We start from the raw sequence: 12,450 nt of genomic DNA on the forward strand, positions 1-12,450 counted from the left end.
TCAAACTAAAAGTGTTTTACAAAAGTTATGTCTGCTAAATTTGATATAATTTGTTCGAATTTCACTTATTGTAGGTAGGTACGTTTAGTGTGGGTAATGGGAGACTTTCTTCTTGTGCAAAACTTCCCCAAAAATATTTTGTGGATCTTTTAGTTTAAGGCTCGGAAAAGCCAAAAGAATGAGGAGAGGAGAGAACTTTCTCAAACGGAACCTTTGATGTTCTTGACAATTATTTGGAGCATATCTGATTCGAATTTATCTTCCTAAATACCGGGAGTTCTTGCAATTTTTATCCCTCTTCTCAACATAGATGGATGCTCCAATGTTGAGGTGACTCTCTCACTGTATATGTATATGTATGCATGCCACACGGGAAAGGCATTTTCTCTCCATGCTCCAAATATTGGAGATAAGTATAGAGAGAAGGGGGTGGGTGGACCCATCGCTTCTTCTAGAGGATCACTACGGGGACGATTTTAGACAAATGATGCTACGAAAATAGATAATCGATTCAAGTTGAAGAGAAAAGTCACACAAAAGGCACCAAAAGGCGATAGTCTTTAATGCTTTATTCCATCCACAACTTTGCGCATCGGATGTGCTGCGTTATTCAGTATAATTCACCATCACCTTCTTTCCTTCTTACTTATGTACCTACATAAAAGAGGAAAATCGCAAATTTATACATAGACTGGGCATTTCTACTTTAAGGCAATATAATGTGAAATATGGTGACATTATTATATATTGTTTCATAAATGTGGAAATATTGTATTTATATTGTGAGATTTATTAGATTTTCCACCTTCTGTGCAAAGAGAAATTCCTCAAGAGATGATTTTCTTTTAAAGTTCTAATGCAAAATATTTTTCCAGGTGAATTTCACAAAGAATTCGAATTGAAAGTTATTCTTTGGAAGTTTAAATAAATGAAAAAAATCAATAAAAGAGTTATCAATGCGTGAAATTATTATAATTTTGGGAAAATTTTAAAAATGTAGAGGAGACTGGAGCTAATCTAGACAAACAAGAAGAAAGGAAGCTTTGTATTTTCGAGACAAGAAATTTAAAAAAAAAATCTCAGTGAAGGAATAAAGTTTATAAGAAAACTTTTCTCAGAATTTATTTTAATAAAGAAAAACTCCCCCTAAAAACGATTGAGGAAAGTTCAGAAAGAAAAATTAAATTTTGTTTTTGTTTTAACTTTTGGTAGAAAATGAAAAATTTCTTCTGAAAAAAAATCGAATCAAGAAAGAATTTTAAAAGAAAATTTGCATTTTCGATAAATCCTCAAATAGAAAATTTTATATTTTCTTTTCTGGGAAGAAAATTAGTTCATTTGATTGAATTTTTCTTTTTGGAGGCAGTAAATGGAAAAACGAGCATTATTGTCTTTTCAGCGACGTTTTGGTTTATTTAAAAGCATTATCAGGCACTACAATTAAAATATCTACGTCTCAATACCGATTAAAGCAAGAATAAAATCTGGGAAATATTAATGAAAGACAATTTTCCAGACTTTATGTTATGTTCGATACTAAGACGTACCTGATGATGGCTCTTAATAAACCGAAACGTCGTTGAAAATACCAAGACGCTTGTTTTTCACTGACAGCTTCCGAAAACAAATTAACAGTCATTAATACCTCCAATCCGTGCCTAAAGTTTCCGAAGAATTTCAATACTTTTTAGACGATTCCTTTAAGAAAAAAAATGTGGCCAAACACCAATAAAGCAGACACACACTCCCTTTCGTTTTTTCTTATATAAAATAGAGATTAATCATTTTTTTAGTCAATGCTAACGCACAATGTGACCTTAAGAGGAGATCTACGAAAAAAATTCTTTCGATATGTCTCCCTCATTGTTTCGTCTCTCTTCGTCTTATCCACATGACAATGTGAGGAGACTATTGCCATACATTGTTCTCCATTTCCACACCCACCCACAATGGGAATAATGAAAAAAAAATTGCCATACATTTTTGATGAGAAATTTCATTGGAAATTCCATATTGACTCGCTATGCAGAGAGAAGTAGAGGATGGACAATAAATTGATGAGGTTTATCTTAGAAAATAAATACTTTATCACTTCCGCAGTAGAATATTGCGCCACTTTCACAACCAATCTCTTCATAAATGTAAGTAAACCTACTCCAGAAACCCGATATATGTGTACATACATGCTCACAACCCTCTTCCGCGAAAAGCCCGCGCGATAGCGGCTAATCGATTGACCATTGAAAGTGAATCAACATTAAAGATTGATGATACACTTTCCTCTCTTTCTCTTTGTGTAAACTACAAACTTTTTATACTGATTCATTCAATAATATTTTGCGTAATAGCGATGGATTCTTTGTACATCCGTTGAATTTTCAACGACAATGAAACAATAATCCGGGGGCACGTGGCTGGTGGGAAAATTAGAAATTTCAAATTATTTCTTTCATCACAAAGCAAATTAATGTCAAGTTCGGGTAAGATAGTGAATGGAATGTGTGATTAGGTTCATTTTAAAACCCTCCCAAAAGACAAGTCTGGGCACACACACGGGACTCCATTGCAAGGTCTCTGTGTGTTAGGGGTTGACTCAGGTGAGAGCACCTTCGCTCGTTTACCACCATTAAATTTTCAATAAATAAAATTGTCCCATTGGAGGAAATTATTTTGCATTTTGGAACCATCAGAGAATTGTATTTCGAAATGATCCTTTTGGGAACTTACAGTCAGCTTTTCTCTCCGCATATAGTGCATTAAAATTACCTCTGATCCCTCGTGTGGGAGTGTGCGGGGAACAGAGTCGAGGTAGGCATTAGGCTATAAAATATTTTAGCAGCCACATCTGTCTGCTGCTCATAAAATATTATATTGCATTCAATCATTTTTAGCGATGCCGCACAAAAAAAAATACAGACCTTGATGGCCCAAAACTGTTGAACTTTTCAATGTTGCGCGACTTCTGTGGGGTACCCTAAGTGATGAGGAATGTGATTTCCCAATGTCGTGTCTTATCACTGCGTCGCGTAATCTCAACATAATCCCCTCTTCCATTGAATATAGCAGTAATTAGGAAATATTGCTCTCAAACTCAAGTAGCTCTCAAAGTGAAGGTATTTGCTTTCAATATTTGGGTTGTTTATTTATATTATGTTCGTAAAATCATTATTAAATAATTTTATTTATTAATTGCAACTGTGAGGCTTTTAATTGATTTTAATTTGATAAATTTATTACACAAAATTGCATAAAATATGATCTTTATGTTTAAATAAACTTTGCACAGAAGCTCAAGTCAATGAAAATGTTTTATTTGAAATTTATCAGTTTTTCATTAAGAGAAACCTTCTTATTAATTTTTAAATCGTTTTAAATCGCTGATAAATTCATTAAATTTTTAATTTGTATGGATCAAAAATAAAAAGAGTAAAAATAAATTATTAATTAATTCAATAACTTCTAAATTATGCAAATAAAAGAACCTTTTTTTCCAATTAAAATAAACATTTCTCTGGCAAATTGACGTTGTCCTACTTTCCACAATTACAACGTAGTTCCTCTACTATAGCACATATAGATATCACAATGTCCAAAGACTTGAAGATCTCGCGGACTGTGTGTGTGATAAGGAATTTTTCAATCCACATTTAATGATAAATTGATTTTTCGTATAAATACCCGTGCATCGATTGAATGGAGTTTATTCTACAAAAGTAATTTCCCTCGACACCGTCAAAATAAGAAGAAGTTTGAATCGTTGAAAAAATGATTCGTTTTGTGGTACTGAGTTTACTCTTGGTGGGTGTTTGGGGTGCAAATGTTAAATTCTTCCCAAAACCACGACTCGATGGGAGAATTGTGGGTGGTTATGTGATTAACATTGAAGACACCCCCTACCAATTATCCCTTCAACGCTCCAACTGGCACATTTGCGGTGCATCCCTCATAAGTGAATCATTCGTTCTCACAGCAGCTCATTGCACGTTGTAAGTTACCTATAATTTGGTGGGATGTTGAGGGTTTATTTCTTCAAAACTTTTCTTTCTTTCGCATTCAGTGGTTCAAGTGCAAATAGCTTCACGGTGCGTACACAGACAAGCTTCCACGGGAGAGGTGGTGTGGTAGTTGGGGTTAAGAGGATCATTCAACATCCCAAATTCGATTACTCAACCATCGATTATGATTTCTCAATTTTGGAACTAGCTGCTCCGGTGGAATTTAATGAGAAACTCCAACCAATTAGGCTACCAGAGCAGGATGAGGATGTGGAGGATGGTACACCACTTCTTGTTACCGGATGGGGAAATACGCAGAATGTACAGGAATCGCGCGAACAGCTACGAGCTGCCATTGTGCCCAAGAGCAATGATGAAGTTTGCAACAAAGCCTACGGGCAATTTGGCGGAATTACGGCCAGGATGATCTGTGCGGGACTCCCTGAAGGTGGCAAGGATGCCTGTCAAGGAGACTCTGGTGGCCCTCTCGCCAGTGATGGTGTTCTCGTTGGTGTTGTATCCTGGGGTTATGGGTGTGCTGTCCGTGGGTACCCAGGAGTTTATTCGCGCGTTGCTTCAGTCAGGGATTGGATCAATGCATCAACAAACATCTAAAAACCACAATTCTCAAAATTTTCTCGTTTTTTTCTATTTGTTAATTACTTTAAAAAGAAATAAAAAGAAGTTTTTCTTTTAAAAATATTTTTTTTTTTATTAAATTTTCTCTGACTTTTGAAAATGAACTAAAAACTTTTTAAGCTTAGATTGTTTTAGAAAAAAATCAACTAAACTAAAAAGAAGAAAAAATTCCCTTGAATCACAACATTTTCCACCCCACCCCCTTGTCTTACCCTCATGGTCGAGTTGTGTCTATTCACATTGAGTGGTCCTTAAATTTTCAGAAGCCCTTCTTTTTGCAAAACTTTTCCCTATAAAGAGATTGGCTACAGCAAAAGTTTCTGTTCGGGGATTGATTTAAAGTGAAATTGAATAAAATGTGTTACGCTATTCTCTTCACTCTGCACACAGTTCAATGGAGAAGGGATCTCCGGGAATGGGGAAGAGTAACATAAACTTAATTTCCCAAACGGATGGATGGGGATGGAGTAAAAAATAATATTTTATTTGCGAATAGTGTGGCTTTGAGTACCCCCCCCCCCCTACTTTCCACTAGATAGGTATCGTTTCTCCCTTGTTCCCAATGAAAAAAAATCGTCCTAGGTGTAAAAGCGTGGGAAAATCATCACACTTGTGAGAGATGGGGTTGAAAAATGGGGGTAGTATGATGTTTTTTTTTTATATTCCACCTCGTCTACCCCTTTTCCCATCCATCCAGGTCCCTCATGACGATGTAATACAATTTCCATTCGTTATGGGATGAATTACAAATCACATTACATAATGCATTTCATCACACACACATTGATTACATTTAAATTCTACGAGTCAGAAGGGACTTCCCAAAATTCCGATCAATCATCCCCCGCCACCCACTTTGCCGGAATGTCGACCTTTTGCGATTAATACCTCGGAGTTTCTTCTTTTCTTGCAAATCATTCATCAAGAATTGGAATTTCAAGCATTTTATCCTTCGTTTCTTTCTTTCTTTTTTTTTTAGAGGAAAATGTTACTTCTTTCGACCAAGAATATTATAGCTAAAGATAGCACGTTATCGATAGAGGTCACAAAGAACTCGAGTGCATTCTGTGTTTATATTAATGTTAGTTTTTTTTTTTGCATTTTCTCATTTAACTATGCTTCAAATTCACATTGAGATAAAATAAGCGATGTATGTGCACACTAAATGAGCAAAACTAATATTGTCAAAATGCAAATATAGCAGAACTCTTGCATTGGTTATTTCGATGACTTAACCCAGATTTGCAGTTCTAATACACGGCTCCTATATGGTGCGGAGATGATGTGTACAGTACATATTTGAAGAGTATGGAAATTGAAAATGTTATAGTCCTCCCCCGATGTCGACACCTTCAGTCACACACATTGAATTAGCTTTAATTCAAATACCAAATTCATTAAAATTCGAACAATACACAGAGACTCAATTCAACACCCAAAATCCAGCTGCATATAGCTTCCACCCTTGCACGCCTAAAGGGGTTACACGAATTGTCCAAACAGAATTGGGCAATTGGGCCAGAAAAAAATTATCGATAGGAACTTAATTCGAAATCAATGCTTTGATAGTTGAATGAATCATAAAGTACGAAAAGGGTTAAATCTAATAAGAGAATTAAAGTTTTCTTTACATGAGTTTGATCATTCTCTGAAATGCAAGAAAGTTGTTTTTAACTGATTTTTTTCGGGTGCTATTGTATTATTTTTCGACTTTTCCACGGCACTGTATTCCTTAAATACAAATGCAGATTTTACTGAAACAGATTTTTTAAATTTTCATTCTGTGACAGAGAAAAGTGGAAAAATGTCGCTATACTTTTCTCAGCTCCGGAATGGAAATTCAAAATTCTGTTCCGGTACAATCTGCATTGGTATTTGCTCCTTCATTTGCTTTTTATTCGATCAAAATCCATTCAGTAGATTAGGAGAAAAATCTAGTTTTGTAGATTTTTTTTAATCGGTTTAAAAACGATTTTCTTGCACTTGCGGAAAATCAAGTTTAAGGAAGATTTTAAGAAAGAATGAAAACATTAAAAATGTGTTATTTTTTTATTTTTTGAAAAAAAAAACTTGTACCCTTTCAAGTTATACAATTCAATTGATCTTTTATAGAAAATTCAGATAACATAGCCAGCGGTGCTATGTACAATTTATGCTGAATGATGCTCTCGTTTTTTTTTAAATTCAGAAAATCAATAGAATCATTTAATTTGAATTTTTGAGCTTGTACTGTGGATAAATTTATTGGCGAGCTTTTATTACTTTTAGTTTCATTTTAATATCCTAAATTTTCCTCACAAATCTCTATTAATTCCAAACTGAAACTATGTTTATGCTATATTGATATTCTCTTCCATATATCATATTGCATAAATATGTACAATGTTAAGTATGTAGTACATGGTTGAAAATGGATAAATTGCAATGGCTATGTCGCATTGCAAATGGTTATGTTGCAATGGTTATGCTGCAATGGTTTGAAAGTCAAGCACAACATCCAAAGTGGTGCATAAATTAATATACATAGCACAGTTCCAAAAGCTTCACGGGCATAAAGTATATGTATGTAGATTTGTATCGAAGCAATAAAATCCTCTCCAAATTGACGAGGAACATGAAGTTTCGCTTTGAAGAATTTTTGTCCGCATACATCCAACATGCGAGATTTTCAAGGGAATCACACAAAATCAGTTTTTGCGATTTTAATTCTTCTTCTTTTTGAAGGAAAAGAGGAATAATTACTCTGTCACGATGCAATTAAACGTTAAAAAAAATGTTGAAAGTTGATTGGAAGAGTTTGCAGCAAATATTTGACTTAATTGGAAGAAAATACTACAAGGAAAAACTCATTTAACATTGCAAATTGCAAGAGAAAGCTGCAAAAAATATCAAAATTAATTTTAGAGAGCTTTAGTTGTAGCATATGTTAGTTGCTTTAATTTTAGTATTAATGGTTTTCTGAAACAATATGCAAACTCTTTAGTAAAGAGGGAAATCCTCAAAAGTTTAATTTAAATAATTTCAACAGCTTATGTCGGAGGAAATGCATTAGTCCTTTCCTCTTCCATTAAGACACGGCAATTTACACAATATTCTTGCAGCCCTAAATGGATGTTGCACAAACCTTTCTCTTTCTCTTTCTCTCTGTGTTCTAAATCAATCTTCTTGGCTCTCTAAGGGCCATGACACTCAAAAGGCAATTTCGAAATATGCCTAAAAGCATTTTATCTACCTATATAGCACACATAGAATTCCTTAGGTTATTTTTGTAGTTCTCAAGAATAAATTTAAAAGTCATCCTCACATCCGTGCAGAAGACAACAAGAAGTGACAGAAACCCCTCGAGCGTACTCTATTACCGAAGATGTTATTGGCATTCAGTTCAAGAATAAATCGATAGCTTTTTGAGTTTAAAGCTCAACTAAATCGACCCATTTGTCTCTTTCGCTTCTTTAGATAATAAAATTCATTGATTGTATTAAAATCTTCATCTATTAAGATGCTGCAGACATTCCTCTTTACGATTCCTTATTAATTAATCTTTCTGATTTTCAATTAAGAGCTTCCATGTTCTTCTGCAAAGGAAATTCTTCCATTAAACTTTGCACCTCTTATATTCACATCAAGTGCGTCAAGTTCTGATGTAATTCTGGTGCATTCTAGGTGTTAGGAAAAATTAATTATTTATAATAAATGTTTTAGAAAATATTTATCAGTTAGAAAGAATTAGAATTTTTTATTTAGAGATTTATTTATATAAATCTTACTTTGCAATTTATGAATGAAAGAATCGATCGCAATATTCGGTTTGTGAATCAAAATTTTAGAATGTGCCTAATATTGAAATTGTCACACCCACGCGTGACCCATATCACACACAGTTAGTACCTAAATCTATTTATATACAATTGCACGTGCTGTCCAGAATATTGAAGGGATGAATGTGCATGAAAGGAATATTATCCCTTGGATTCTCATAAAATTTAAATCAACATTCTGTTCAACAGGAGACGATATATGGAGGTATTTTCCAGCACGTTCCCCACGCCAAATAAAACCATAAAAGTTCATTGATATATCATAAATTATGTAATTAATTATAAGTGCAATGAGTTGTGTTTAGTCATAATTAAATGTGAAGAATGCTTATAAAAATCACATCAATTGTAAAGAGATAATTCTATTTGAACTTATCCATAAAAAAAATACAGTCATACCCGGCTTAATCAAGTCTTGGTTTAACTCTTCTCACTCATTAATTTTAATGCGTAAGAAGAGTTTGACCAAGACTTGATTAAGCGGGGTATGACTGTTGTCAAAGAATGCGAATTCAGGCTTACTTCAAAAGTTTAATTAAAGTTAAATTAAATTAAATGAATTAAAATTAATTTGTTTGTTTTTTTATTCCTTTTACTAAATTTCCTTATCTTAATGATTTGAAAATTCAAATTTTATCAAACTGCAAGAACTTTCTGCACACACCAATACAGATTGATATCCATGTGCAATTCCTCTTAACAACAACGCATTCAAAATTCACATGTGAGGTGTGTAATTTTTTATTTACGCTCCCAGTGAAAAGCTTTTATTTTTTTAGTTGAAAATGTGAAAACTTGTAGCAAATTCCTATTAGAGGGTTCGTTGGGTGTAGAGCTCAGTGAATTCATTTAATTTGTATGCAAATTTCTCCTCAATTGCTATATTCCACACATGAAAAGTATAATGTGGGTTGGAGGAAGTATGTGGGGGAGGGAAGGTGTTGTAGAAGCCAATCTTCCCCATGACTGTAGTGAAAATCTAAAATTACACACATGCTTTCCTCTTGTGGGGCACTACTGTTCGTTATCTCTTTAGGTGGGAAGGAATGGAGGTTCCATAAAGTGCAAAAAAGTGCTGTGCTAAGAAGCAATTAAATTCAGCCATTTATTAACATGGGGTATTTGTCTACAAGGGTTAATAAATCTCGGGGATCAAAGCAGAGTCATGCATACGTTGTGTACTAAATTTGAACTTTTTGGAAAATTCTTGGGGAAGTACATAATAACTTTAAATGGGTTTTTGGGCGTTTGATGGGCAACATTTGCCTCTAACAAATGAATTTGTAATACTAAACTTAATGTAAATATGTACAGTTTAAAATACATAAGATAGCCAACTCAAAGGACCCCTCTCTCTGCATATATGTATATCGCATATACATATAGTAATCTCCAACAGATGAAATGCGAGTGGCAAGGAATTTTGGGAGGAAGGAGAGAAGAAAAAGTTGGAAAAATAAGTATTTGCAGAGTTAAGGAGAGAAGTATTCTTTCTCCATACTCTTTGGTTATAACTTAACTTCACCTCTACCAAACCATTGGGAAATCCTTCTTTGCAAGAGGAAAAAAAAGTCTAATTTCGTGAGGTTAAGTCCTGAATAAAGGTACGGGGGTAAATTGAGAAAACTTTACTTCTGCAATATGGTCATCAATACCAACGATTGGCGTAGAGAGTTTTCCCCATTTTTCCTTCATTCATGTTCCCGCCAGAGACAGGAAAAGTTATATGTACTTGTACTATTCAATTTGCATTTCTACGCCACACAGTAGGTTGTATGTATAGGCAGTAAGTAGAGTTAAGTGATTCCTTATACCATCCCATTTGCTCATTTAACGGCAAATTTACTATTTTATCAAACTCTAAGTACGGTCGCGCGCACGACAAGAAAAAATGCAATCAAACTCCTTAATTGCATTCTTCCCATATAAACTTGGTGAGTTTTTTTTTGTCATCCTCATCCCATTTCAATTCTTTTGTGAAAATGAAAGAGCGTCGTTTGAAAGCTCTCTTGAGGGAGGAGACTCTTACAAAAGGATACTTTCTGCGATGTTTCTTCATTCATTTAATTCCAAAACGTTTAATTTAATTCACATTTATCCCTTTGAGAAATAAAATGAATTGAAAAATGTTCATGTTGATGTGTAATTTTTCTTTCATTTTATTTTTTTTAACCACGAGTGGGTGTATAAAATATGAGATTATAGTTAAGAGGTGTTTGGTTAGCGTGCACACGGGCTAAAAGAATTTATATTATTTACTAACCAAGCATGTGAATAAAATAAACAGGTTTTATGCTTTATATTTAATAAGCCCCACGCTGGAAAACCCCTTCTAACCCCCACCCCCTATCACAATGTATGTATGTATGTAATTTCAATATTAAATATTCAAGTCATGGGTGAGCCGGAAATTCAAAGTTATGTACATATTTCAGCATATTGAACTTGTGGATTATGGAAAAACTTTTTCTCTTTTTTTTTCTCTATAGTAATACTTATATAAAATGATAAATAGATTCTTTCAAATGCTTGATTTATTGGATACAGATGTTGAAGCATTTTTCCTTTAAGAATTGACACGAGTATGGTGAGCTTTTGGTGCTATCTTCCTATACATATATAGTTTGTGTTTGTGTGTGAGATGTTTGTGCTTAAGAGAGGTATATGAGGGAATGCTTTTGGAGGAAAGGAATGATTGTGAGGGAATGTTGCACAAGAACTCGTGAATAAATTCCATCAAGAATCCCATCCTGTGTGCCAATCCTGATAAAAGAGACAGCATTTGTCGTGTAGTTTTTTCTTCTTCATCCCCCCAAAAATCACCCACATTGGTTGTCTGTGGTATGTGTGATGGAAATCTTAATGGGGAATCATCCAATTACCATCCCTATTCATTTTCCTATCCCACCCATTCCTCCCAAAAAAATCATCACACATCATGGGCTTAAGATGTTTTTCTCTTTTGAGCCATTAATTGTCAGCAATCAATCTCTTCCGGCTGATACGTGCACCCATAAACCTAATTAGACTTTGATTGATGAACTCTTGAGTGATACGTCTAATCGATATTGACACACTCATCACGTGCATCAGGATGACAGAGAAGCATGAATATATTATTACAAGTCACACGAATATCTCTATACATATCATACCGGAAGCATGGAATGGGAATGAAAAAAAAATCGAGACAAGTTCTTATTAAAATTCTGAAATACATATAGAAAAGCTTTCAAAATCTAACGCATCTGTATGACAAGTATACATATGAATACATCATATAGTAATGCACATGTGAGTCATATGTTCAATAATTTAAACTACATAGAAGATTATTTCAAAATTGAAAATTATATTATGGAAAATCTGAAATTGGATAAGTCATGTGGAATGCAATGTAATGCATCGAAAATCCCAATATGTATGTAGGGGTGATGAGGATGAAATACATGCACACCTATACTATCAAATTCCCTTTCTGAATTTTTAAATAAACCCCGTTGTTATTAACTATAAATTGGCCTGTGCGTCCCATGGTTTGCACCTACGCAATTTCAATATAAATTGGAATTTTATAGCACAAAAAAAAACAATTGCTTTCACTGAATATGATTTTTTGGTAATGAAAAATGTTTAAAATATTTCATTCAGAATACATATTTTTTTCTCTCTCTCTAACTCCTTTTTTTATTCATACGACAGTTCGGAGATCTTTACCTCCTTATTCTTCAGGTACTTTAAAGATTTATTCAAGGTTTTTGATAAAAACAAAAAAAAATACATTGCAATGCGTCCATGAAGCCCATGAAACTTAAAAAAAAGTTAAAAGAACAGGAACAGAAAGAATTCCCCTAATGAAGTCTATGTATATTGTATTCCTTTGAGTCATTTTAATGATTCCCCATTCTTTAATATTTTTTTCTTTTACCCGCCCCACACTCATTGATAAACACAAAGGACTGGGAGATGCGGTTGTGTATTTTATTGTGGTCTGACTC

The 12,450-nt window shown here is 33.9% G+C and overlaps 1 protein-coding gene across 1 annotated transcript; it reads left to right on the forward strand.

Annotated features, from left to right (window-relative positions):
* The first annotated feature begins 3,687 nt into the window (after positions 1 to 3,687).
* Positions 3,688 to 4,695, forward strand: LOC129787750 (trypsin-1). Its single transcript, XM_055823502.1, has 2 exons — positions 3,688 to 3,986; positions 4,058 to 4,695. The coding sequence occupies exons 1-2, from the start codon at positions 3,766 to 3,768 to the stop codon at positions 4,608 to 4,610; spliced, it is 774 nt and encodes a 257-aa protein (XP_055679477.1). The 5' UTR covers positions 3,688 to 3,765; the 3' UTR covers positions 4,611 to 4,695.
* Positions 4,696 to 12,450: the final 7,755 nt, after the last annotated feature.

Source organism: Lutzomyia longipalpis, chromosome 1 (assembly GCF_024334085.1).
Source record: "Lutzomyia longipalpis isolate SR_M1_2022 chromosome 1, ASM2433408v1".
Classification (NCBI taxonomy): Eukaryota; Metazoa; Arthropoda; class Insecta; order Diptera; family Psychodidae; genus Lutzomyia; species Lutzomyia longipalpis.